At 43.6% G+C, this 26361-nt stretch overlaps 1 protein-coding gene across 2 annotated transcripts in view; it reads left to right on the top strand.

Moving 5' to 3' along the window:
* The window catches only part of clybl (citrate lyase beta like), a 54105-nt gene that overhangs the window by 26448 nt on the left and 1296 nt on the right, over nt 1-26361 (top strand). For both annotated transcript variants that reach the window (XM_049015133.1, XM_049015124.1), the window contains 6 exons: nt 1792-2005; nt 12897-13085; nt 19005-19106; nt 20128-20221; nt 20691-20858; nt 25706-25830. In XM_049015133.1, the coding sequence (XP_048871090.1) occupies nt 1792-2005; nt 12897-13085; nt 19005-19106; nt 20128-20221; nt 20691-20858; nt 25706-25830 (892 nt within the window). The remainder of the gene's footprint in view (nt 1-1791; nt 2006-12896; nt 13086-19004; nt 19107-20127; nt 20222-20690; nt 20859-25705; nt 25831-26361) is intronic.

The raw sequence follows: 26361 nt of genomic DNA, 5'->3' as shown, positions 1-26361 counted from the left end.
CATCCCTCTCTTGTATTGTAAATTATTCTCCTTTCAAGTGGCCACTTAAAATAGCTTTTTAACATTCACCCCACAGTGGTCTGCGGCTGAATGTAGAGGACTTCATTTGGGTCACCCCCCCACACCCCAGCCCGCAACTTCTTCCTCCAACCCTCTGTTTTTCTTTCTAATTTTGCTGTTTGCTTTCCCCCCCCCCCCCCCACCATCAATATGGGTGCTGTAGGTTTTTGTCCCTCAAGTGACAGCGAGTTCCTCCCCTTTCCTCTGTTTCATGGTCCACACCAGGAGAGGATTCTGCATATTCCTCCCCTTTCCCCGTGGGAGATATTGTTACTAACCAAATTTAAACACTATAGCATTTGGGATCCCTGCCGAGACACTGTGTACTTGGGCTCCAAGCAATAACCACCTGAATTGCTTTTAATTGCATAATATAGCAGCATCATCGTGCTTCAGATTATGTCTGATTGATACTGGAAGGCAGTTGTAAGCGTGGATGACGGGATTAAGTACCTATTGAACTGACTTTAGCTTCTTTAGAAAACAAAGACAGAATGGAGGATACCTCACCCCCTTTCCTGCTTTCCTTCTGTCCCCATTCTGCTGCTTTTCTTGAGGCAGGACACAAAAAAAATGCAATGAACAAATATTATCCCTTGGAGCAGAATAGGGAAAAAAAAACACAGGCAGGCGAGAATTGTGCCCGACTGTAATTAGATATATATGATCCCGGTTATTTTGCCCGGTCATTAGCACTAATTATTCAAGCAACCTCGAACGTACAGAACAAATAATTAAGATGTTAGGAGCGTAACTGGGATTATTAGCACGGGTGATAAAATGTGTGCGAGGCAGCTGAACCAATAAAAAGTGTTTGGGCGAGTGCTTTCATCAGGCAGGACCCTGAATGAATGGGGACCCTGGTCTCTGTGCTCAGCCCCTAATGTTTGCTCAGATACTAGCACTGTTTACAACAACTACACTCCTGTTTCCACCAGTAATTAGTACCAAGTATTATGCAAATTTGTTGTGTAGTCAAACTTTAATTATTTTGTGGGCCTTCTAATCTCCCCCCCCCCAGTCCTATCAGTCACTCTCTCTCTTTGTCTCCCACTTTAGCCTGGCTCTTAATAGATTGATTCAGCTGTATCTGCTAAGCCATTGTGCGTTAGGGTGAGAGCAGAACAATCGCCTCTGATGTCGCCTGTGATAAAGTGTTTCAAAGCTCAGGTCAGCGTCGCTTCCCCACTTGAATGGGGATCCGAAAGAAAAACAAACTTTTTGTACCGAGTTAAAGATCCGGGGAAAGCTACAATGCTTTAGCGTCCTGTCGATTTTGAAGCCAGCGTACTGACCCAGAATACTGATGGAGATTTGAAAGCCAAACTCAAGCTCAGCATTAGTACTGCGGCTATGGACTCCTGTCCATATTGGTTTTTGTATGCATTCTGGGGGGTATTCTGCCAAATCAGTAGATTTGTTAACTAGCTTTAAGATGCTCACCACAAAAGGGGGAGAAAACAACATGCTTCTCATACAATAAAATAAAATAAAAGTTAGTAATATTTACTTTTCTAGCACAGATGTAGTTTTTGTTGTTAATATCATTTTGCAATGATGCAGGAAATGACATCATTTGGTATCCGAATTTTTTCTGCCGGTCCCTTGAACAGTGGTGAGCCAACGTTGCAATGTTGATATATTGATTTATTATTTTTATTTAATCCTGCCATTAGTAAGAGTGCTTGGTGGCGGGTCACATGTGGGATGCTGTTCTTCCTACCCTGACAGAGGCCTACCCCGCCGGTCGGCATGGACACCGCTACTGTCGCCGCCACCGGCAGGCCTTGGCGACCGGCGCTCGCAGCACACGTTGCGCTACTTGCCGCGCCGAGCCGTGCTTTACGTCCCGGGGAACGACGAGAGGAAGCTACGCAAACTCGCCTCGCTGGACGCCGACTGCGCCGTGCTGGACTGCGAGGATGGGGTCGCGGCCAGCAAAAAGGTACAGCCCCCTTAGGTGCCCCCCCAACACGCCCGACAGAATTATGACCCACCTGTCTCCACATTTCTTACAGTTAGCTCCACAAAATTAAACCTGCATAGCCTACCATTAAATCATTTTAGCTCCATGTAATTTTGCCTTTCAGTGCACTCCACCCGGAACTCAGGGCTAAGTTTGCTTTTAACTCCTTTTTTTTTCTTCCTTCTCCTGAATAAACAGGTGTGAGTCCTTAATCTCTCAATAGAAAACTACCTAAGTGAGATAATTAAAACAACTTTATTTTTTCTCGCCATTATGCTGCAAGAAAGGAAAGAATAGCCCCTTTTCCGCATTGACTTGAAACAAGGTGACCACGCCACACTGGGCAAACAGCAGGACGCGGGCAGATGCAGCAGGTTAAAAGTGTTCCCGGCCCCCCCACATCGCATTGCCATAGAGGCCGGCTGGCTCCCTGTGAAATGCTGATTGGAGAGAGGGCTACAGGGGAGGACTTGGCTAGAAAGTCATCTAACGGAAGCTTGATAATAAGGATTGGCCAGGTTGCTCCAGGCAATTCCTGGCGAATTAAAAGCGGGGTTTGAAAGACAACTTAAGCCCTCAGGTATGGAGAGGTGATTGAACACAAAATAACATCTCCTCCATTTCTCTATTATTTATAAACATCACATCCTTAAAAAAAAAAAATCCTCCAAATCAACTTTCGATTTTTTTTTTAGTAAAATTGTTTTGCCATTATTTAAAAATATATATTTTAATGTTAACAACTAAATAAATAGTTAACAGATAACCTTCCTGTGATCCCTGTAGTATTAATGTATCCCATTTTATATGCTGGTAATACCATTTTAATGTTTTCTTTTTTATATCAATCATTGCAGCAGCTAGGTTCTGCCTATATAGGATTATCTTGCTGGTGAATATTAAGCGTTGGTGATCTGAAGGAGGAGAAAATGGCATTAGAGAGGGGACTTCATTTGCTCAATAGGCAGAGCAGCCTCTCTGTGCATTGCCCGTGTTCCTGTCCATGCTGATGGAATTAGCTTTGCGATAAAAATGCTAATTGCCATCCCTGGAAAATAACATTGTCATCCAATAAGCGCTGCTATTTTTTTTTTTCATGCTCAGAAATAATCTTTTTAGCTTTCCGTTGCATAAAAAAAAAATATCAGCCCCAAAGGATGATCATTTTATAAAGCATCGGCGTTAATCAAAGAACCATAAATGAGCGAGTATATGGACAACATTTTAGAAGTGTGCCTTTAAATGTGAGCTTGTGGAGGGAATTTGTCGGCTATTAATGTTCGCCAGTGTTTGATTTCGTGTGCTGTTTTTGTTGGATGGGTTTTCTACATTTTGGTTGCGAAACTGCGGCAGAGATTTTACATACATGGCACATGCGATAAGTTAACCGGAACCTTCCGGTCAGTTTTGATTAAAAGCAGGCAATAGACTGGCAGTGTGTTGTATTCCCAAGTTGCAAGGCTCTCAGACGTATGTGCTTTGAATGGTTGGAAATGACAAATATGTGTGTACTGGCTGTGTAACACAGTTTTATGGTATAGGTATTAAAAACACCGCGTAGTGTATGTTGCTAACGTGAAACGGATCAAGGTCTCCACAGTGTTTCCCAGGTTGCAGCGTCTTGGCCTCGTCTGCGATTGCGTTTGTGGTGACAGCCGCTCGGTGACTCAGTCCCCCCCCCCCCCCTTCCCCCCCGGCTGGCCCTTGCCAGCTCCCACCCTGCCCTGCCCTGCTCGCCGGGTGCCGCGTGACAGACGGTACGAGGGCCTTCCAGAAACCGCTAGCCATCACCCGGCCGGGCTGGGGACGCCAGGGATGACCACGCTGACGCCCTCGCCCCGCACGAGTGGGATCAGAGATATCGGGCGGGGAGGGTTTGAGGAGCGAGGGAGGGGGAACGACACTGATACATTCTCCACCTGCCTAACCCTGTTCTCTAGGGGAAGAGTCTGTTTATGTACATTGCGCATAAGCATGCCCTGTGCTCAGCAGATTGGTCGTCCCGTTCCCCCTCGAAGCCCTCCTCTCTCCCCCCCCCCCCCCCCAACCACAGAATGAATGTGCTCCTAATCCCTGGAAGTTTGGAACTAATGAACTAACTGCTGAGCCGCCGCTACGGAGCTTGGTCCCAAACTATACTGTACTTCACACTCGATTTATTCTCCAGATGGCAGGACTAGGTAGTCCTGCCGTGAGGGACCACCTCTTCCACTGGAGTGTGAAAGTGGACGGATGTTGTTTTCTTTGCAGATTTGATCATTTCAGGCTCCCAAACCAGCTAGAATGATCAGCATTAACTGAGTCTAATTGCGACGGTGGCAGGGTGAAAAGCACAATCCTTTTTTTTTTTTTTTTTTTTAGTTTCTTTTATTATTATTATTATTATATTATTTATTTATTATTATTAATATTATCTACTGGTTATCCTGGTTATTTTTGCAAAAGCGAGGCCTGGATCTTCTGTCAGGCAGCATAGGGCACGAGGCTGGGGTATACCCTGGACAGGATGACGACGACGATGATTAATATTATTATTATTATTCTACGTTTCTTTTTCTCTCTTTAGTGTATACAGTGCTTATTTGTGTACACCGATGCACTGTGCTGGGGGGAGGAGGGGTGACAGTTGATTACAGCTGAAGGTGTGACTTGGCACCCAGTTCCCTGGCCCATAGACCATGGGCGGCGACGCAATAACAAGTTTATTAGCAACAGGTCCGGTGGCGCGGTGATGATCCTGAGGAAGCAGCTGAAATTGAATTTCCCAGCATTCCTGGCACCCCCTTATGAACCATGTTGTACAAAACCGTGACAGTTCCTAGGAGGTTTGCAACATAACATAGATGCAATTTTGTTTGCACATGTGTCAGGAAGCTTATACATGCTGTTTATTCATTTATTTGTTTGTTTATTCATCAGTCTATTTATGTATTTGTGTGTTGGCTTGCTTCACACGTTAGTGCTAATTTTAGGTTACAAATATAATAAATAAATGTTTTTTTTTTTAAATAAAATATGACTACATAGGTCTGAGTCACACTGTTTTGTGCCAACCATCACCATTATTTCCCTGACGTTTTGTTTACTATTCAAAATAGCAAATAAAAGTGGACTAGTTTCCTTTTTTATTGTGGTGTATCTATATATGACATGAACCTGGGCTTTGGGTGAGTAGTGTAGTTCCTCAGTTCTCTTCTGCCCTGATGGTGGCAGCAGATGTATGTAGCCAAGGACAAAAGCAGATAGTGCAAATAATGAAAGAAAACACATCTTTTGACTCACTGCCCAGCTGCCTGTGCCATTTCACAAGGCAAGCCGTGCCGTGCAATTATAGGTACGAAGTATTTTACAAATTCTCATTACATAACAATGAGGTATGTGTGAGGAAGTCAAATATATATGCGCATGTTTGCTTGATCAGCAGCCGTGTTGCTCTCAATATGTCATAAACAAGAAGTACATGCACACTTGAGTTGCTGAACAGGCATGTGGAAATAACCAGAAAAGAGCGGATGGGGAGCTACAGGGGAACATTCGGCTGATCCTCTGCCCAGACGATGCCGGATGTGTACGGGATGGAGACTAGAAGGCTCGGCGTTCGGTATTAAGGTGGCAAAGCATTATATAACCGCAGGTGCTGAGGCGTGCAAGCAAAATACCATTGTGCACACATTTATGTCGACTGCTTTAAAATTTCTTTACCAAGATCATTTACAGTGTTTTTGTTGTTTTTTTTTCCCCCCGACGCGGCCTGTCAAATGTCGCACTAATACACCAAGCCAATAGCAGAACTCAGGTGTAGAACCCTGGTAGTAACACACTACTAATGGAGCTGCTACCCAGCCTAGATAACACATGGTTCCACGCGAAACTCTCTCATTCTGCGTTTTCCAGCTTTCTCCCTTGCTCCTCTGTATTACTGGCTCGTTTCCCTGCCTCACTCTTACATTGATATCGTATAGTTTGCCTCGCTTTGCCTTTAGATGATTGTTTTGGTTGACGACGGTAATAACCTGGGGTGTACGCCTTTTTAATTTTTTAAGCCATTTTCTTTGTTTTACCCACCTTAGTTAAGCTACTTATAGAGTCTAGCGATAAGTATGTTCATATGCTCCGCATTTTGTGCCTTTGCTGGGAGGATCGTGGTATTATATATATATATATATATATATATATATATATATATATATATATATATATATATATATTATATATATACATATGCGTAGTTTTGGCTTAGCAACATTTTTGTTGCTACGCTAACACCAATTTTAAGAAAACAGGTATTTAAGTTCAAGCGCATGCCTTTGCACCTCCAAATATGAGCCGTCTACTGTATGTAAATGGCTCGCATGGTAACTGGATATCATGTGGATTCGGGCTGATCCGTGCAGGTTTGCCTTCCTACACAAATCCCAAGCAGACGGTTGTCACCGTTGGTATTCCTGCTGACAGGGAAGATGTGGGACTTCACAGCAGCATCTCCATAGCAGCCGGGTTGAGACCTTCCGCGTAGACCTCTAACTTTACATTACTCATTCCCCATCGTAGTTAACGTGTCACATTCGCTCGAGATGAGGAAACTTCTAAGAAGTGACAGAGGCTTTTGTGGCTGCCGATATTCTGTCATCTGTCAGAATCGATAGCGGCCACGAATGAACACGATTTCTTAAGTGCATTTTTTTTCTCCCCGCTGATAAAAAAAAAAAAAACAACTGTTTGATTTTGCAAATTGCGTGATGATTTGTGAAAATGCGTGTTAGAATAATGGCGACTGGAGTCTACAAATCCAGCTTAGTGATGAGGATTTTATTCGAATTTCTGAGACCACGTGACGGAGACCCTGACAGTGCTGTGGACTGACCTGGGAGGTGCCCCCTCTTTTGGTGAGATTATGGATCTTTGGCTAGAGGATGGCAATTTCTCCACGCAGGAGTCAGTAAGATGTGCCTCAGGGAAATGGTGCGTAGGGTTCAGCTCTGTGAAGTTTCGCTCAATAAGTCTGAGAAAATGAATGGCCATTTTCGGGTGAGTTTCACCCCGGTATCGTTTAGCACAGCGGCTGGCCTGATGTTTACCGTGTTCCGTGTCTTTCCCCGGGCCGCGACTCTGCGTTCTCCACATCAGAGCCATCCATTAGCCGCTTCAAACATCGCGACCTGCCCGTTAGTCCCCATGTTTTTCTTGTTGCCTTTGACAAAAATCCCGTGCCTCCCTTGAGACACTGTACTACGCAAGACGTGCACAAACGTGACAGATTTTCCGACATGTCTTACACGGTAAACCTGGACATTTATCACCTAGCAAAAAGGCGTATTCTTTCTGGATAAGTCAGCTTTGCTGGAGTGTGATTTTAATTTAATGCAACATGCTGGCATTCTTGAAAAGGAAAAGAAGAAGTTTCCCATCTTGATGCTAGTCTCTTGTAGTGGCAGGTGATGTTGAGTGTCATCATTTGTGTAGCTTAGTGCTTACACTTCACCCAAAAACCAGCAAACTGATAGAACATCATGGAGGTGAACAGGAGCACATCTCCATACTGTTTAGGAGAAGGCTTTGCCGTCATCACCCATGGTGGGATGATACAGGCAACCAGGGGATATGAGCGCACAAGCATCGCGTGAGTGTCATCTATTTAATTCCTGGGGAAATGCCAAGCTCTGGATGGTATCTGGCCACCCGGCAATTTTTACCAGCTTTTCAAGTCCGTTTATTGAAATGTGAAAACCTCCAAGTCATTTTCAACAATTAAAGCAGCTTGTGTTGTTTGATTTCGGGCTCTGGGAGCAGGTGCAGCAACCTTAATAGCTGGGATCTGGGAAGGGGGGTCTGCACCCACCCCAGACTAATGTCCTTTTAAAGGGTAGACCAGTTCTCACGTGTGTTTTACAAATAATGACTGATCTGGCGGCAGTAATGGCTGCTACTCGTGTTCAGGTGGTGGCTTTCAGGTACCAGTGGAGGTCGGCGGCCGCGTTTGTGCCGCGTCGCGGAGAATGGCGGCCAGCCATTTTCGGTGACTCATCTCACCCCGCTGCTGGCCCAGTCCTCAGGCCTTCCATCCCTGAAGGGGGGAACTGGGGAGTGATTTTGGCCAGTCACTTCACGCTGCAGGCCCACTGGGGAAATTCCTTTTTCCTAAGTGTCTATATACAGGGCTGTCCATACAGGGGAGGAAGTGGAAGGCTTTCAGAGGTCCACAAGCACTAGGGGCGGTGTGCAGCTCAGTGGGTTTGGATGCTGTGCCTGTCATCAGAAGGTTGTCAGTTCAAATGTAGCCGTTGGGCCCTTGAGCAAGGTCCTTAACCCTAAGTTGCTCCAGGGACCATCTGACCCTGGTTTCAGTTGTAATGTCACCTTGGACAAAAGCAGCCACTCAGTACATAAATATTGTGTGGGTGGATATTGTCTTGGTTTGGAGAAGGAGGGGGGGGGGGTGTTCAGCAGTATTTATCAGAGGCTCAGCCATATCTTTGTGGGCACACAACTTATTGGTGTAGAATGCTACCATGATCCACCTGTGCACCCAGAGGCATGGCTACAAATTCTGAGCCCCTGACAAATTGTCACCTTGCCCCCCCCCCTCTAAGGTCGCCACTTTCACTCTGAAGAAAGACTGGTGCCCCCTGGTATAATTTGCCGAGCAGCAATCCTTTTCGTGTTCCATGGCCACTTCAAGGCGCTGGGCCCCCTGAATCTGTCAGGGTATCCCTTGCCCCTCTGCCACCCCTTGACCCGCCCCACAGGTGCTCACTAGAGGTGGCTCCGCCTCGCCCTCAGCATGGGCCCGAGTCCCTCAAGCGGTTCACAGGGGCTTCTCCGAAGCATCGGAAGATCGCGACGGGCCGGCGTATCTCAAAACGCTGAGGCATAGAGAAGAGAGCGAGCCTTCTGCAGCTCTCATTATCAAATTACAAGTCCTTATTTTCCTTGGCACTTGAGGGGGGGGATGTTTCAGACCGTATAATGGTGCTGGAATGTTTTCATGGGGAGATGGGGGCAAAGTCCTGCCGTAAAATGACAGTGGCGGTAAGAGTAGCATGAAAGCGTACAGTAAAGCGGGGAGTGGCCCACTGCAGGCCAGAGACGCCGTTCCGTAGGGCTCTCACAAAGCCCGCCTGAGAATAATGTTGTCCTTGGCGGTGGGAAATCAGATTTCACAGACTTTTACCTCTGCCGTCAGGGTAAGGAAAGAAAAAGAAGAAGGAAAAAAGCGAGAGTCGGAGTCCTCACCTATAACAAAGCAGCTGGAAGTTGAAAATGTCTCTATTTGGTGAACTTTTAAATGCTCCGCATGCCTTGTTGCTCAGCAGCTCAGCAGGTTAGCTCTCTGTGCCTGTGATCGGAAGGTCGCGGGTTCGAATCCCATGCTTTGCAGAGTAGTTGCATCACTGTGGGGCTCTTCGGCAAAGCCCTTAGCCCCCTGAAAAATGCTCCGGGGGCATTAGATACATCACAGCTCCTGTACTTCAACAAGTAGAGCCTTGCACTAACAACACCAAGGTCATGGGTTCAAATCCCCGGGAGCGTGCTTAAATTGTAACCAGTCCCTCTACTGTAAGTCACTTTGAATGAATGATAATGGGTGACCCTGTGCTGGGACCCCCAAGTTTTGCGTGTCTCAAAAGCAGAGCACAACAGGATATGTTCTTTCCTTTTGAGGAAATAAGAAATAGCACCGTATGTCATAGTAGAATAGCTAATTCCGTATGTGATTTTTTATTTTTTTTTTTTTTTTTTTGGGAAAGCACTTTTCCCAGTGATCAAATGATCACCTAGCCAACAAGATGGCGCGTCCTACCTGTGTGCTATGCCTCGTACCTAATGGAACAGCACAATATACAGAAATTGGTGACTAGAACCCAACGATGACTCATAGTTTTTCATTTAAAAAAAAAAAAAAAAACAGCTGCAGCCCTCTGTGACAGCAAGCATGGGCTGAAATGCATCGGATTTCAACGTTAAGAATTGCGTACATCTCTACGTGTTTTCACGTCCAGAATTCAGCTGAGGGAACGTCAGATTTATGAAACTAGAAGTGCCAGATTTGCATTCATCTTATTTTGTTAATAATCCGTTGTTTTGTGGTTTAGATGTAATTATCAGCGGAGAGGCCCCAGAAATGTGGCAGCCGCTCGCCACACGCCCGTGTGCGCGTGTGTATTTATGTGTGTGTACGCTGGCTCCTCTGGCGTTCCAGAGACAGTTCGCCGAGTGACAGGGTCCACTTTTTCAGCACACAGTCACGCTCCCTTTCTTTTTCTGGATGAGGGAAGTGAAAAGGTCCCCTGGATTTCTCCTCCTGCATGAGCTGTCGCCACCTACGGCGCTCCCGTGCACACATGACAACGGCATGCACGAACCGGTGTTTACATCGATCTGCCGTGTGAATATCGCCCTGTCTTGCATAGTTACTCTGTCTGTGTAATCTGCAAGAATAATGTTCAGTTTTTCTTTTTTTTTTTCTTTTTCTGGTCTTTGGACTCTGCTGGAAGCTTAAATATGAGGTTCCCGGTACTTTTTATTGTAGTGGACCTCTTTGAGGCATTCTGGATTACCAGAGTTAAAAGAACATCTCGCGCGTTTCTTAAGCATCTCGCGTGCATGGCGTCGCTCTTTCATATGTCAAGATATAGCGCCGGAATTGATGGAGGGTATGAAAGACGGCTAAAACTTTGTATTTCAGAGAGACTGTGGGATGCAGGTTGTTGTGAAGGGAGCTTTGAAGTTGTTTGTCAGAAGGTGACTCATTAATGTAAAACCTTACATTTTACTGGAGCTCCGACTCGGTCTCGGTCCACAGGAACTGCACTCCTTACGAGTCGTAAACCACAAATTAACAGAGAACCTTATCTGTCGACTCCGACAAGTATTGAAGAATTGCCTATTGAGATATACTGTTTCTTATTCATTACGCTGAGAGCCAAAAGACTTGGGATACTTAGCATAAATTTCGAAGAAAATGTATCGGTTGGCTGTACAGAGGATTGAACTCTGAAGAATAGAATGCCTTTTATCCAGGCTTAATAACATTGCACACCTGATGTGGGAGCTTGGTTTTGTACGCACTTAGTGCTGGCAGCCAAAAAAAAATGGCCGATCTCGTATATGGGATTATGAGCAGCAGACGTTTGCCTTACAGAGTTCTTATCGGCTGCACACTTCGGATGCCGTCAAGTGCTGGGTTCACGCCCGCCTCTCTGTGACCGTGCGACACGGACATGTGATGCTGAGTGCTACACCTTGCGACAAGGTGCTGAAGGATCACCTCAGTACTTTATCGCTTGTCCAAACCACGGCTCTTTAACCGGGAGACAACATATTACCGCCAAAGCGAGAAGCGTGACTGCTAAGACTGCACAGCCCTGTCCTGTCCTTCATACGCCCCCCCCCCCTCCCCCCCCCCATCCACACACACATTTTCCTCACACTATTCTGTGTGAGAAAGGCTCAGAGGAGAGCAGTCTGGGGGTGCTTTTTGTGCGGAGGCTTATTTGTGAATGGTGCGAGGATGACCGAACCCAAAGCTCCTCTCATTCAGGTTTCATTAGCCTTTGCGCTTCATTATTCCGGTTCCCTTTCAAGCCTCCCTGCTTCTCTGTCCCCTTCTGTCCGAGGAGCCTTGCTAATTACCTCCAGCCCCCCGTCCCACACCGGCTGGCCTCGCCTCTGATCTGACCCGACAACTCCTAAGCTACCGTTTCCTCACCGCGCTTAACTAGCACCACATTTTTTTCCACAGAACCGCCACATTTCAGCCAAAGTAACCCCCCTCCCCCCCAAAAAAAAAAAAAAATCCCCTCCCAAACACAGACATCTGTTTTGAATCTCCAGGCGTGTGCTGTTGTGACACTGATAGGCGCAGGAGTGAGGACTGACTTTGATTTTTTTTTTCCTTTGCCCTTCCATCCCCATCTCCTGCCTTGCTTCTCTTCCTGTCCTCTTGTTTCAATGCCTTCGTTTGTAAGTCACCCTGTGTTGCGAGTAAGTAAACTAGATAAGCTGATGAGGGACTCAGTGATGGAGCAGAGTCCTGCCTTCGTGGCGCATGCACATGCCAGTAAAGAACATCCTTTATATGTCTTGATTTATACCTTATTCCTAGAAAGCAGCTTCAGCCTCGTCACAGCAACTCTTAAATTAAACAAATTGATTCCCTCCGAAGTTACTGACATGATGCATTACTTTTTTTTTTCCTGTTGTGCAATTTTAATGTCTTAAGATAACAGAATCTTTTATTTAAAATCGTTTGTGTCAAGCTGTGTTTGTCAACACTAAAATTGTTTCTGAATTTATCTATTTCATGTATAGTGTCTCCCTTTTGCTTTAAAATTGTTCCATATGACGGACATACCAAAATGCAATTTTCTCGAAACATTTTCTCTTGTGTTCGCTGTCCTACACGCTTGTTGTCAATTGAACGTTCAAATGGTTTGTGTATTGCATAATTTCTTTTCAGGACCAATGCAGTACATAAATTGTTTGGAAAGCTGAGAAAAAAATAAAACATTAATTTGCTTCAGAAAATGTTTTATGAGTTCACTGAATTGTTCATTTTAAGAATATTTTATGGTTTCTTCATCCTTCAAAAACCCTTAACCCCTTCTTTGTCAGTCCAAAAATGTAGTCTACACGTGGGTGTTTTTGTGCTGATGTTGACGCATTTATGGCCAGATATGCTTTTCAATATCAGGCTGCTTCTATCAGCTGGAAAAGTGACTGAGCTGTGTTTGGTGCCATGTGGACACCCTGAGAGAATTGTCTACTGGGATGAGAGAAACCCGGTGGAAAAACAGTTAAACGTTTTTACAGCTAAACGTTGGCCTTCAATTTGTGTAGTTAACAACATGCTTCATTTCTGCCCTTGCAGGAAGAAGCACGGGAGACCATCCGAAGGATGCTTCCAGAGCTGAACTTGGGCCGCACAGAAAAGTGCGTCCGGGTCAACTCCGTGTCCAGCGGCCTGGCCGACCTCGACCTGTCAGTTATCCTCCAATCAGAGCTCCTACCTCCGGCTCTGATGCTGCCCAAGGTGGAGGACACAGCGGAAGTGCAGTGGGTGAGTGGGCTCCTCGATATATAGCATCTCTGTTTTCTGTGTTCTTGTTCTCTAGAATTCCGGAATTTTGATCGCGCGATTGCCCAGACAACCGGCCTTTTGGGGAAGGGGAATGATTGTGATTGTGAAGATGCCCAGACCTTGAGTGCGACTAGTGCTGTAACATGGGCGGCCGGCAATGGTACAGCGATGCAAAAACAGGCCCTATGGAGGGGCTTTGGTGGCAAGGGCGGGCACTAGAGGCAGCAAAGCCCAAAGAGGAACTAAAAATCAGTTGAGTGCTGCCCTCTTTAATCTGTCATATGTATGAGTATGGCAAGTATTGGCGGATACGAAGCAGTCTTTTGGTGCAACGATTCGTGTTACAGATGCATCGATTTTAAAATATCCACAGCCCACAAAATATATTGAAGTCAAATGCTGGTGATGCAGAAAGTTTTCTCAGAGGGCTCTGGGGTGAGGTAGGAAGTTCTAAACTCGGCCAAACAAGAAGAGTGAGAAACACTAAAAATATCCATGACATTTTAAGCCCCCCAACCACATACGCGGTATAAAGAACACAGTGGTTCTCGTATATAAACTCATGAAGTAAGAGGAAACCACAGGTCCCTTCAAAGGAAAAATAACAAACTTTTCCTTTTCTCTGTAAAATGGGAATTGATCCTGGTAGCTGGGCAGAGGGGGTAAGCTCTGTTTTTCTTGGCATGCGCTCAAGGAGCAGATGACATTTTGAAATCTGACTTGGAGGTCGGAGATGTCTAGAAATGAGAACAATTCCAAACTCTACCCACTGTGGTACTCCAGGAAAGCCAACCCTTAAAAAAAAACCTTGACATGTGCTTGGCAGCGATTGGAAAACAACGGGAAACATAGACATCATAAAACCCATTATTGAAGCGCATGGAATTTTTATTTCACTTGGGGGGGGGGAGGGGGGGTAATTGTGATATTTAATGGGAAGGTTTTAAGACATAAATACATGCCGCAGCCTTGTGGAAGGCTTATGTCTTAATCCGCGCCCGAGGGCTTTGGTGATTTTACCTCGGAAATGGAACTCTGCTGACATGACGCCCTCGCCGGGCTGTTGACCGGATGCCACAGTGTCTGTTCCGCTAAGACAGGCAGAGACATCGGCGACAGGCTTCACTTCAAGGCAAATTATTCCCGCGGCTTCTTATAAAAGTTTGCTGCGCGGATGTCAGTTACTCACAGGTCAGGAGACGGTGACATCATGAAACAGCTTGCTTCCTGATCGCCTCCATATGGGTCACTCTTGTGTGTATTTGTCGTTGCGGACACACACACCCCCTGCCTCGCACCCCCCCCCCCCCCCCCCCCCACCTCACCCTGCCTGATTCACAGTGCGTTGTACAGGCTACAACATTCAGCACAAAATGTGGACATTCCCTGTAGCTCCATAGTCATTATGAAAGGGCCTGAAAATAATCCCAGGCCCTTTACTAGGTACGGGGGCCGTGAGGGGGGGTCAGTCTGGCTCTTACGGTAACTTCAGGCAAGGAGCAGGAAGTTTTTAACTAGTCTTTTTAATTAGTGCCAACATATTTCCGGGCCACTGTTCTTTTTTCCTTTTTTAATTGCTGACAGGTGTTTAAAAATATTCCCAAGCAGTTTTGTAAATGTTTTTGTTTTTTTGTTTTTTTTTCCATGTTTAGAAAAGTCATTTTAGCACAAGCAGCAAATTGAGAGATCAATTAATCCGTGAAAACGAGCCCAGCAGAGTCAGTGTTTGTCTCTCTGATCATTTAATTGTGTTTACTTGCTTGACGTACTCTGAATAGAAAAATAGGTCGTGTGCGTTTGGAATGCACTTTGCATTTTTCGCATTTCAGCCGGCTGATTTTTATTTACTGCGTTTATGAATGAGCGCGATGAGGCAGGCAGTGTCAAGCTTGCCAGAATGAGCGTGTGTATTCTCACACTGTAAATCAGTCTGCACCTCAGACCTACGTTGACAATCTCAGAACGGGTTGTACCGTAATCTGCAGCTTTCTGCCTTATAGCGGCAAGTCTGTGCATTCTCACATTTCGCCTTGTTAAGTACAGATGCATCGGTATACAGCTGCACTTAAATGTGCAGGACATTTACATTTATTTATTTAGCAGGTGCTTTTGTCCAGAGTGACAAACAAGTAAAGTGAAAAGCGTATTTTTTACTTAGTAGGCCAACGAAAAAAAAATCATAAATTAGAAAACTAAATAAAACAATAAATAAGAAAAAAACACATTTGGGTAATAGATTCCCTGTAGATTCATGATTTGGGAGTTTATTTGTCATAAGGCACAGAACAAGTTTCCACTATGCGACACTCTTACTCTGTATGTCCTTCCGGTAAACAGAAAAACACAGATCAATTAAAGTGTATACAGTAAATACTAATGCAGTTATAACAATAAATATATAAACATTGTGCACTAGCATGTAGTGCAATGTAAACAATGCATAACTAAATTAGTGCAATGTAAACGCAACACATTGTAAGAATGTTTTCAAAATAATTATATTATACCTCAGTTTGGTTTAATTAGTCTTTATGAAAGTTTTCGATGTTATTGCTTGTCGTTGCGTGTTGTCGATATACTTTCATTTTGGTATCGCACTGATTCCCATCGACATGTTAACACGTGTGCATGTGTGAGAGAGGATAACACGCTTTCTTCATGCTTCACACATGGTGGAGCACTAGCCATCGGCGAGGCAGAGAAGACTGGGAACAGCATGGAAGTCATGCTACAGTGACCTAACAGAGGCAGCTGCTTGGGGGGGGGGGGGGGGGGGGGGGCGGCCAGGAGATGCGAAACTACTGGCTCAACACACCAGCTGCTGTCCTTGACAGCCCCCATCCACAAGCTTCTCATTTATACTTTTTCATTTATTTTTGTTTTCATATAGTTTTTCTCTCTTTTTGGGGGGGGGGGGGGCGATTCTTTTATGGAATGAACTATTCAAAATGCATGGATCTGTTTTCATGACATTTCTTATATTGTTCGGCCCTACTAATTTATAAGAGCTAACCTTCATTTTTCGGTCGGGTGTCGCCCTAGGAGCAAGAGATGCTTAATGGCTTCCATACGCGTTTGGATGTTGTGGGACGATCCGTCCAGTCGTGTCAGTCAGCTCTCTTCAAGAGGTTATAGTAGCGAAACAATAGTCATGGTGACTAAAGTATTTTGCAAGAATTCTGCCGGCAAATCACCTGCAGACGTCTCATCAGCACTTTACTCATTTTCTTTCACTATTTAATAACTTTACCTGTAGCACCTGCTTTATGGGACTTTAACCCTGATCTCCGGTGCCTTACCTGCTTCACCATCTCTTATCTGATTCTTCCACTTTACCGATAAAAGTAAACAGTACAAAAATAAGCCCCGGGGGAGTTAATAAGACCTGCTTTTTCTGAACACAATTGAAATTCTCTACCCATTCCAGCAGTTAATATTTAAAGCACTTAACTTCAGTGCCATTGTGTATTGTGTCTGTATTGGCCTTGCCTTTTGGGTGTGCGATATGAAGTGCTGCTGGGTAATCGCTCGCTTTGTTTCCCGCAGCCCCTCAGACACTCGCGGGCCCGTCCTCGGTGAGGCGCGGTCTGAATACGTTGCTCATTATTCCCTCCCTTGTACGCTGCGCTGTAAATCCTTCTCCTGTTTATTTTCTTGCCTTTTTTATTTATATTAGGACGGGAAGCTCAAGACTGATTTGTTGCTAAAAGATGGGCTTACTTGTTTCCTTTTGTGTGAGAATCTCTTGCTTGGCTATTGTCCTCTTGCTCTGTGCTTGTTTGACTGACAAGGCTTATTGGACTATAACAAGCGTAACTCCCTTCTTTGTCCGAGGACAATTCTTCCACAGTTTCTGAGCAGTGCGCATTCTAGCCAGTGCCCTGTTTGGTGTGCACTGAAACTGAAAGAATCACTTGGGCCTGGTCCCCCTCATCCCCTCCTTGGTTTCTTTATCCCTTCTGTGAAATGAACACTTCAGCAAGCCGGAAACATTTAATCTTACCCCCCCTCCCTTGCCCACTGCCCCCTCCCCCAGCCCCCTTATGAAGGAAATTAATTGAAACTTGCCCGCTTTCCGCCTTTGCAGTTCTCCGCTCGCTCGCATCTTTCGATGGCTTTAACGAAAAATGTTCTGTCCCGGGGTCTGCACTTTAACGCCGAAAATGGTGTATCTGGCCTTAAATCAAGGTGGGGGGGGGGGGGGGGGGGGTTCTACTTAATGCTGGATAAGTACTGAAGGGACCTGAGCACACTGGCTAATTGACAGCTAAAATGACTGTGGCTCTTGGAACCAGAGCACCATCTAATAATGCCACAATAGAGACCGGTAAGTGATTCTCCTTGAACAACATCAAGGGTGTCTTCGCACGAAAAAACAAACCTAAACACTTCACTGGCTCTGCTGTCGCACCAGAGGAAATAAATATTTACATGAAGAGTTTTCCGTGTAAGGATGTACCTGTACTTTATCACTCAAAGACCCTAATAGCCCTCTCCATCGTAGCGCTGTTAAGGGCTTGTGTATAATTTCACCTTGTGGCCCTTTATTTCGGCTGGAGAGCGGCGCATTGTGCAGTAGCGATTCAGGCAGTTAGTGCATGGGGAAAAAGAGTTCTTTTATTGATTTATTTTTTTGGTCTTAAAAATAATTCCCAAAAATATCAGGAAATTTAGCTGCTGCCAAACAAGTGTCCCTGTTTGGGAACACAATTTTCTTTCTGCGAGGGACAATATTATGCTAAGCCCTCAGAGTTAGTTTTTATGTTGCCATAGCAGCCTTACTCCTGCGGGGGTTGTGACCTCTGATTACAGTACAAAGCTCATTGGGTCTTGAAAACCCCTTTGAAGATGAAAGTCTTTGATGGTTTATATTTATGCAAATCTCTCAGATATGATTTATCCAACTGAGATTGAATGGAGAGATGATTAAAATTCCCCTTAAAAATCATTCAATGAAGGGATATGCGAGTTAAAAAACAAATGTGCGGTCGCAGTATTTTTGCCATTATTTTGCAAAGTGAAAAGGAAAAATTTTCACTTACCTGAGGATATTTTCATCCCATTTCCATCCGTGTAGCAATGGATGGAAGAGAGACAGCAAAAGGAATAACAGATTTCCACTTTAGGGATTTCTCTCCTTCCTTTTTTTTTTTTAAACTTGCTTTGAAAGGAACAGTCTAACTGAGGGAGCTTTTGTGTCTTTCCAGATGATAGATTTTGGAATTTGGGCTACCCTACTGGTAGCCCAGAGCTCGCTGTGAACTGGTCTGTTGGAAAAAATTGGAATGCTTTGGTCTTCAAAGAACTCCACTTCATTTTAATGCCTTTTTAAATGAAAACTAAAACATTGGTCTGAATCATTAAGAGTCATATCAAACTCAGGTTGTCGCCTAAGTCACTCTGTTTAGGGGATTCGGAGCTGGATGAGAACTAGTTAAATAAAAATAAGACAGACGGGGGAGGTGTCACATTCATCTTTTAGTACAAACTTGAGCATGTATTATTTTCTTGAAGGGCTTCTGTGGAAAACGATAATGATGGAAAAAATTGGAGATGCAGGTCCATCTCTCGCATGCCTGTGTGGTAGTTTTCCTACACGCATTATGTTTTGAACCATTTAACAACATTCTGTGAAAATGTGCCCAAAACCTGAAAGAACTTATCCTACCTGTTTGTTTGTAAAAGAATGTTACAAGCTGCGGCTTAAGAACTGTCTTCCCTGACCTGTTATTTTGGATTTTTATTTATTTTTTTATTTTTACCTGAAATCTGTTGCAGCATTATGCAACGTGGATATAAATCTTGGGGTCTCGACTTCCTTTTTTACTATGAACGTTCTTTTACGATATTGAGATATGACCAGTGTTTGTGTGTGTGTGTGTGTGTGTTTGGTTTCAGTTCATGGACAGATTTCAGCACCATATGAAAGGGAGAACTCTGACCGAGCCCATTCGCCTGGTGACATTTGTGGAGAGTGCAGTCGGCCTGCTCAATTTTAAGGTCAGTTAACAGCATCCATTAACCCCAAGCATTCTGTAGACATCTCACCTCTGAACGAGGGGAAATATCTTCCTGAGAAACATGTTATTCCCTTCAAAGATATTCACGTAACGATAGCTTCTGAAGAGTTTTTTTGTTTTGTCTTTATTTCCTGTTTTCGAGACATGAATAAGGCATACCAGGCCACCGTGGTCCTTTATCTAACTTTCTATAACTTACTGAATCAGTTTTACATGAAATAATTGGCAGCCTTAAAAAGAATGGGAATCACCGTCTTACTCTACCATATGTAAAGAAACTTGATCATTCAGAAGGTTTTTTTCTTCCCTCTGTGACCTTCACAAAAGCAGGGGAAAGGGCACCTTTGGGGTCTTTGTGAGGAAACATGCAGTCCTCTCTCTTTTGATTTTTTTTTATTTTTTTCTCCTGCGCTTTGTTTGGTTGTTCTGGGTACTTCTGCTCGTGCTTTAGCCCGGCTGAATCCCAGAGCCATGACAGCGAAATATCGCTGTGTCACAGCGAGAAGTGAAATTAATTTGGAACCCAACAAAAGCATCAGACAAATTCCAACTGCTCCATCGCTGACACAATTGCGTATCAGATTCCAGCCCCCCCTCCCTCACACACACACACCCCCCCCCCCCCCCCCCCAAGAGGCTTGTTTTGCAGTAGTCAGTGTAATGGACATACTTCAGCAGGTTCACTTGATTTCAACTGGAGGGAAGGGGAAAAAAATTCAGCAGCGAAGGATATGACAGAGATATCAGTTGGCTTTAGTTGACAGCTGGCCGGTTTTTCTTTACCACAAAGTGGAGTTTCGTTTCTGCTGGTCCGATATGATCCTAAAACTGTATTCTTCGGGAGTTGAGCCGCGGCGTGTCGGAGAGGGGGCTGCAAGTGTGGGAATAGTGCCGGTAACACGAGACGCTTGATTCGGGAGAGTTGTCAGGATGCCAGCGTACAGCCTTCCTCTGGCTGCACACTCATCCAGTCCTTTGTTTTTCTCCACTCTTTCTCACAGGCTGTTTGCGAGGAATTCCTCCGCCTTGGCCCCGAGGTCGGCCTGCACCACGACGGCGTGGTCTTCGGTTCCGATGACTTCTGTGCCAGCATAGGTTCTTGATTCCTCTGTTCCTGAAGTATTGTTATGGGTTTTGGTATATTTATGATTTATTTTTAAATAAATTTATATATGCACATGTAAGCCCATATAATGTAAATAATATAATATTGGTATATATACAATATTTTAGATATAGCTACATCTTTTTTTTTCTTATATGTATGATAAGATTGCTATATATGTATAATTTTCATTCAATTTAAAATGTAAATAATGCTTCTCCAACTGTGTTTGTGCTTAAAAAATAATTATTTTTCATTACTTTTACTACCTGGTTACCGTTAATATAGCTACACCTAAAAAAAATATTAACTCTTACTCGTAAATCTGTTATTAATGAGTGTTGCATCACCAAGGATCACGTCATAGATTTTGTAGCGGGGGTGCCGTTGCGCATCGGATGCTAATTTTGCTTATGCGTTTTGATCGTTTTTGTTGGTATACATTCTTACGTATTGTAGGTGCTACGCGATCGAAGAATGCTGTAGAGCTCCTGTACGCACGGCAGAAAGTCGTGGTGACGACGAAAGCCTTTGGCTTGCAGGCGATTGACCTTGTTTACATCGACTACCAGGACGAGGAGGGCCTACGAGCGCAGGCGAGAGAGGGCGCGCTCATGGGTTTCACCGGTATGGCTTTCTGCCCCGTCCAGCCCAGCCCTGCAATCTGCCTATTACACCTCATCCACTCCCTGCTATCCATCACGCATGCTCGCCTTAGACCCTACAAACTCACCGTGACAGCTTCACGCTGCTACCTGTGGTTTCACTACACTGATTGCTTATTAAAACGCTGCTGAATTTTTATTATATATTTTTTTTTTAACATTAACCAGTAACTCACCTTTTTACGGTTTAGCCGCTGCTACACTCTTCTCCTTGGCTGTGACATAACAGTTAATTCCGATTTATAGAAACTGTTTAAATTCCCACGGCATGAATAATGATATATATCCATTTTGTAACTTAATAACCGATGTATTTATAATTTGCATGCGCCATATTTTCATTTGATCTTTAATTTGCCAGTTTTTGAAGGCCCAGTGAAATACATTATTACTGGGCTGTTTTTGACACAGCTCATCAAGTGCAGAGGAAATTAATTTAAAACATGGGTTTAATGAGACGGCGCCTGCCGTACAGAGACAGAGGCATCGTCTCTCTGATAGCTGGTATAGGGTTGTAGCCAGGCAACGCGAGTGGAGCCCCAGTGAGTGGGGAACGGGTGACGAGAGGCTAGAAATCCTGATCTGTGGAGATCTGTTAATGAATACCTAATTGCTGTTTACAGAATACATAACATTACCCCTGTTCATTCCTCATAGGCTCTGACATTACTCTCTGAATTCAGTCTTACTTGTTTTTGAAATCGCCATGGTTCGTTACAAGTCTTCCACATAATACAAGTGCAATGAGTAGTTGTTGTTAATTCCAAGTGTCGTAATATACCTTTATAATGTTCAGTATTCTACTAGGAACTTAATATCCGTGAAAGATATTTGTTTTTGCTTCATCTGTTGTGCCCTTTTGAAACCTTTTGTGTTTATTTTATGTGTTCTGTGCCCTTTTTCGAAACCTTTAGTTTATTCATTGGATTATACAATAAAACGTTCTTCTGATGTTCACTGAATTTGAAAATGAAGCTGGATTTTAGGGAGCAAACCGAGATATTTTATATCAGCTACGTCGATACTTGCTTATCGGGCTCAGCGTGTGTGATTCTGTTCAGCAGTAGGCCATTTGGTTCAGGCAGAGCTCATTTTAATTACATTTTTTTTTCCCCCACCCCATACTATAAATGGTGGAAATGATTCTTAACCATTGCGGTGTCAGCTCCGAATTTGGCGGAAGCTGATTCGCCCGCAGGCTTTGTCTTTTTTATCTGTTTATTTATTTATTTTGCCACGGATGCTCGTCTGTGACACTTAAGTTCCGGCCACGAGCATTGTTCTGTTGTCGGGTTGCAGTATACGAAGCGTCTACGTCTGGGTGCAGGGGAAGAATCACAGCACTGTCAGTCTAGTTGTGCAGTGGAAACTGGTCACATGTTTGCTCTGTCCTTCAGCAGTTAAAGGTAACTTTTTTTTTTTTGCCAGGAACAAGTCTTACCCCACAGTGATGACAATAGAGTTACTGCACTGCTACTTCATTTAATATGTGGGGACGCATCAGCAGATCATACACCAGCAAGGTTAAAAAAATGCTTTCACGAATGGGGTGCCGAAAACGTTATTCTTAATGCCAAACGTATCTCTCGGTTTGAGTAAAAGTGAATTGGCACTGAACACACAATTGCAGTGAAAACTGAAGTCTGTGATATTTAATCTTTTTTTTTGTTGTTGATTTACTTAAATGTTAAAGTTTTAACCTCATAAATAGCATCTAACCTGACACGGTAGTCATTTACGATTCTAATTAAGTAGCGCACAAAATATGCAAAAGCCTTTGGATTAAGAGATTAATACCACCACCTCGTTGTATTAGCTTAGTGATTTTCATTGTCCAGAATCTGCTAGAGCAGTAATACCCTCCGGTTTTGTTGTCTCATTCCCCTTCGCTACTTCATGGTTACAAAGTATTGGATCTGAAAACTCTGTCCAATCTGAAAGATTATGTATTTTCTCCATGTGGTCCTTTATTCCATGTAGCGAACTTCTGCAATTATTGTTGCAGCAAGAATTTTTGAAGCAGTCATTACCTCTGTTAATTCTGTGTCCTTTTAATGTTATGCTTAACTATGAAAACTTAAACCAGAAAATCAACATCCGTAATAATTACGGACGAGCCGCTGCCTTCTTGTATTTTGCTTCTAAGAGCTCTACATGTAATTTGACAGTCCGCACTTAACTAAATAGAAGAAGCTCCAATGAGACGCCCCACACCAGATGGCAGGCTACGATTGGCTGGGAGAATGGAAGCAGACTGAATGATGCAGTCTGGAAAGCCAATGGTGGCTCAGTAGGTAGGACTGAAGAGCCAAGACTGCCAGCTCCATCACTCTCTGAGCCGAGCTTGGACAGCTCCAGCACAGGTGGTAGCAATGGGAAGAGGGTACATTTTGCTGGGAGGAAACAGGCCCCCCCACCTTTGTGGCTGTTGTGGAATGGCTGTGACAGACAGGGCCGGGGGGCCTCCTCTTTAGGCTGTTGACCCAATAGGCTTTATCCGGAGGGGGAACATAGGAAATCTCACAGTGGGCTTTTGGGAATCTATTCTTTCCAGTTCTGTGGCCAGCCTTGTGGCCAGCCGCTCTATGAGGCAATAAACTTTACTTATGCCACATTGCACCACCTCAAGCTGTTGTTTTCAAACAATCATTTATTCCATTCTCTTTAGATTCCTCCGTCAGCATTATATATTAAATATTGCTCCTTTTAATTCTAACCTAATTCATCATTTTTCCAAACTCAGTTTTGTGATATTATTATAGCGTCAATTTTTTTAAGTGTTACGTTTACAGTAGTCCATACCTTTCAAAGTATGTTTTATTAAAACTTTTTAGCTACAAGTGTTTTTACTTGTATATTTAATCAATTATAATCAAACCAGGAAATGATGAAAAAGAAGAAATAAAATCGGCAGAGGAATTTTAGAGATTAACTCGATGTAAATGGAGCCCATGCTTGTCTCACATGCCTTGTTCTGATCTTATATCTACACGGAGTTGTTTTTCTGAGACAACCATAAGCCTGAGAGCTTCAGAGCTCCAGCATGTACTTCCTGAACAGTTTGTAACCTTCAGATTCTACTAAGCATAATTCTGGTAATCTGATTAATTCTGATATTCCTTTAAGCTTCTTTTCCCAGTAGCACAAGAGTTACATCGAGAATCGACCTAGATGTGACAGAATTTTTTGGGACAAGTCGGTGAAGTAAATAATAAGCAGAATGAAACTATGGTCTGCAGTTATCGGCATAAGATATGATTAGAAAATCGAATGGCAAATGCTGTGCATTGTTGCATCGTTAATGACATGCTACACAGGACAGTAACATAGCAGGACTGTACACCATATTTGAAACATTAAGGAAAGACACAATTAGCGACTTTGTACAAATAGAAATGAAGAATAACTATGCATTTCCAGAGAAAATAAACTTAAAACTGAGCAGCGATATCATGGATTCGTCTATACAAGCAGAGAGCAGCTGTGAATTATGTTGTTGATTAAATGTTTTAGCTCTGTTGGCTATGGAAATCACCTAACAACATTACTCATTAATTAAAACGTGGAATTTTGTATGGATGATAAGGCCACCTAATATTAAATGTTTTGTCAAAATATTATCATCCATTTTTAGCAAATAATGTAACCATTTCCAGCACATTGTGTAAAAATGTATATTGCCATAAAAATATAAATAAAAGTTAATATGTATTAGCGTAACAACTTCTATGCTTAATTTAGACGTTTCAGAAATAGCTTTCGATTGCTATAGACATGGATGATTCCTTTTTGCTCATTTTTATGTCTCAGTTTATTCTGCGTTTAATGCATTTGTGATTTTGGGCTGTTTTTTTTTTTAATGAAAAACACTAACTTGTTTTGTGATCAGCTGTACAGTGAAATGTACTTAATCCTTCCACCACTGGATTCTATCTGGTTGCAGGAAAGACATATTTAAAGCTCATGTTTCATCTCCCTTAAGAGAGAAGCATTTGGAGCCTCCTCACATTTCCCAGTGGACCAGGGCGTAGACTTGGCTGCATGTTGTGTCCTGAACAGGCCAGGATTTCACAGGCATACATTATGACAGTTTGTCAATCTTCACTTTCGACTCTTCATTAATACATGCAGTTCAGCTGTTTAATATTTGCTGTGTTTTACCGTAACATTGGTGTCTGAGTTACAGGAATGAGGCAGACCGGGGGGGGGGGGGGGGGTGGGGGTTTCACACATGACAAGTATAATGAAAAGCAGACTTTGGAGGCAACGCAGACAGTACTGCAGATTGAAGTGTAACTGAGCGTATAGTGCAGTTTCATAGTTTATTGGGGCCCGGGATGAAATCTGGGATGAAATCCATGATTCATGGTGTCCGTCACCACAGCTGATTCATCCAGACTGTCAGAGAGCGAGTACCTCTGAAACGCACTGGGGGAGAGGTCACCAGCCACTGGGGCAGGCAGTACATGACACACCGTCATATTTAACACTGTGAAAAGACAGTCTAACAAATGTCTGAATAACACATGACCCTGCGTGCAACAGAGGGGCAGCAGCATTCAAAGTGGAATTTTGGCTTGAACACCGACCATTTAGGTACAGTCTGTACAAGTAAATTATATTGCTGTGTGCAGCATAACCAACAATCAAAGTACTGCAAAAGCAGACGTTAGGTTAAACTCATTAGATGTAGTCCATACCGTGGTTTAATCACCATATTCTTTTCTGTTTATTGGAGAGATGGTGATTTTGGTGATATTGAAGCAACACATCTGACATCTTACATGTTTATGTTGTTCTTTTCTTAAGGCAAACAAGTCATCCATCCCAACCAGGTCCAGATTGTTCAACAAGAATTTTCCCCAAGCGCTGAACGAGTCAAGTGGGCCGAAGACCTCATAGCTGCTTTTGAAGAGCACCAGAAATTAGGAAAGGTATCTCCGATCCTTTTCATCACACTTTGCTGTTCATCCAAGGAGATCATCGGCACCATTTTTAGCGCCACGTTCTCATGCATAACCAAAAATGTAATATTCTCTTGCAAATAATCAGCAGCCCAAAGCTTTGAGGTTTTTTTTTTTTGTGTGAGATGGGAAAAGAAAATTAAGTGTCCAATATTATTGTTCCTAATTTAGTGCATCATTGCATCTTGTGTTTTCTGCTCTGTGGGCTATTGCTATTTAGATAGTACGCTGGTAATACACAATCTGTTTATACCTTGCTGCCAGTAATTTTTACACTAACAATAGCCTGAAGGAGAGACAGTAGCTGCCACTCGGTCGTTTCATTAACGGAAAGGTTGAAGTGAAGCCATCCTCCTTTGTTTTGTTTTGTTTCCTTCCCCCGTTGTGTATCATTCGAATTCTAACGCTTGTATCATCCACACTACAAGTAAGTTATTTGTATGCCATGAAAAATAGACACTGGGATGTTCTGGATCAGGACTCGTAAGCATTTCGTTTTAC

This window comes from Brienomyrus brachyistius, chromosome 1, assembly GCF_023856365.1.
Source record: "Brienomyrus brachyistius isolate T26 chromosome 1, BBRACH_0.4, whole genome shotgun sequence".
Taxonomy (NCBI): domain Eukaryota; kingdom Metazoa; phylum Chordata; class Actinopteri; order Osteoglossiformes; family Mormyridae; genus Brienomyrus; species Brienomyrus brachyistius.
Note: the sequence above shows the minus strand (reverse complement) of the source record. Positions and strands in the feature narration are given on the sequence as shown.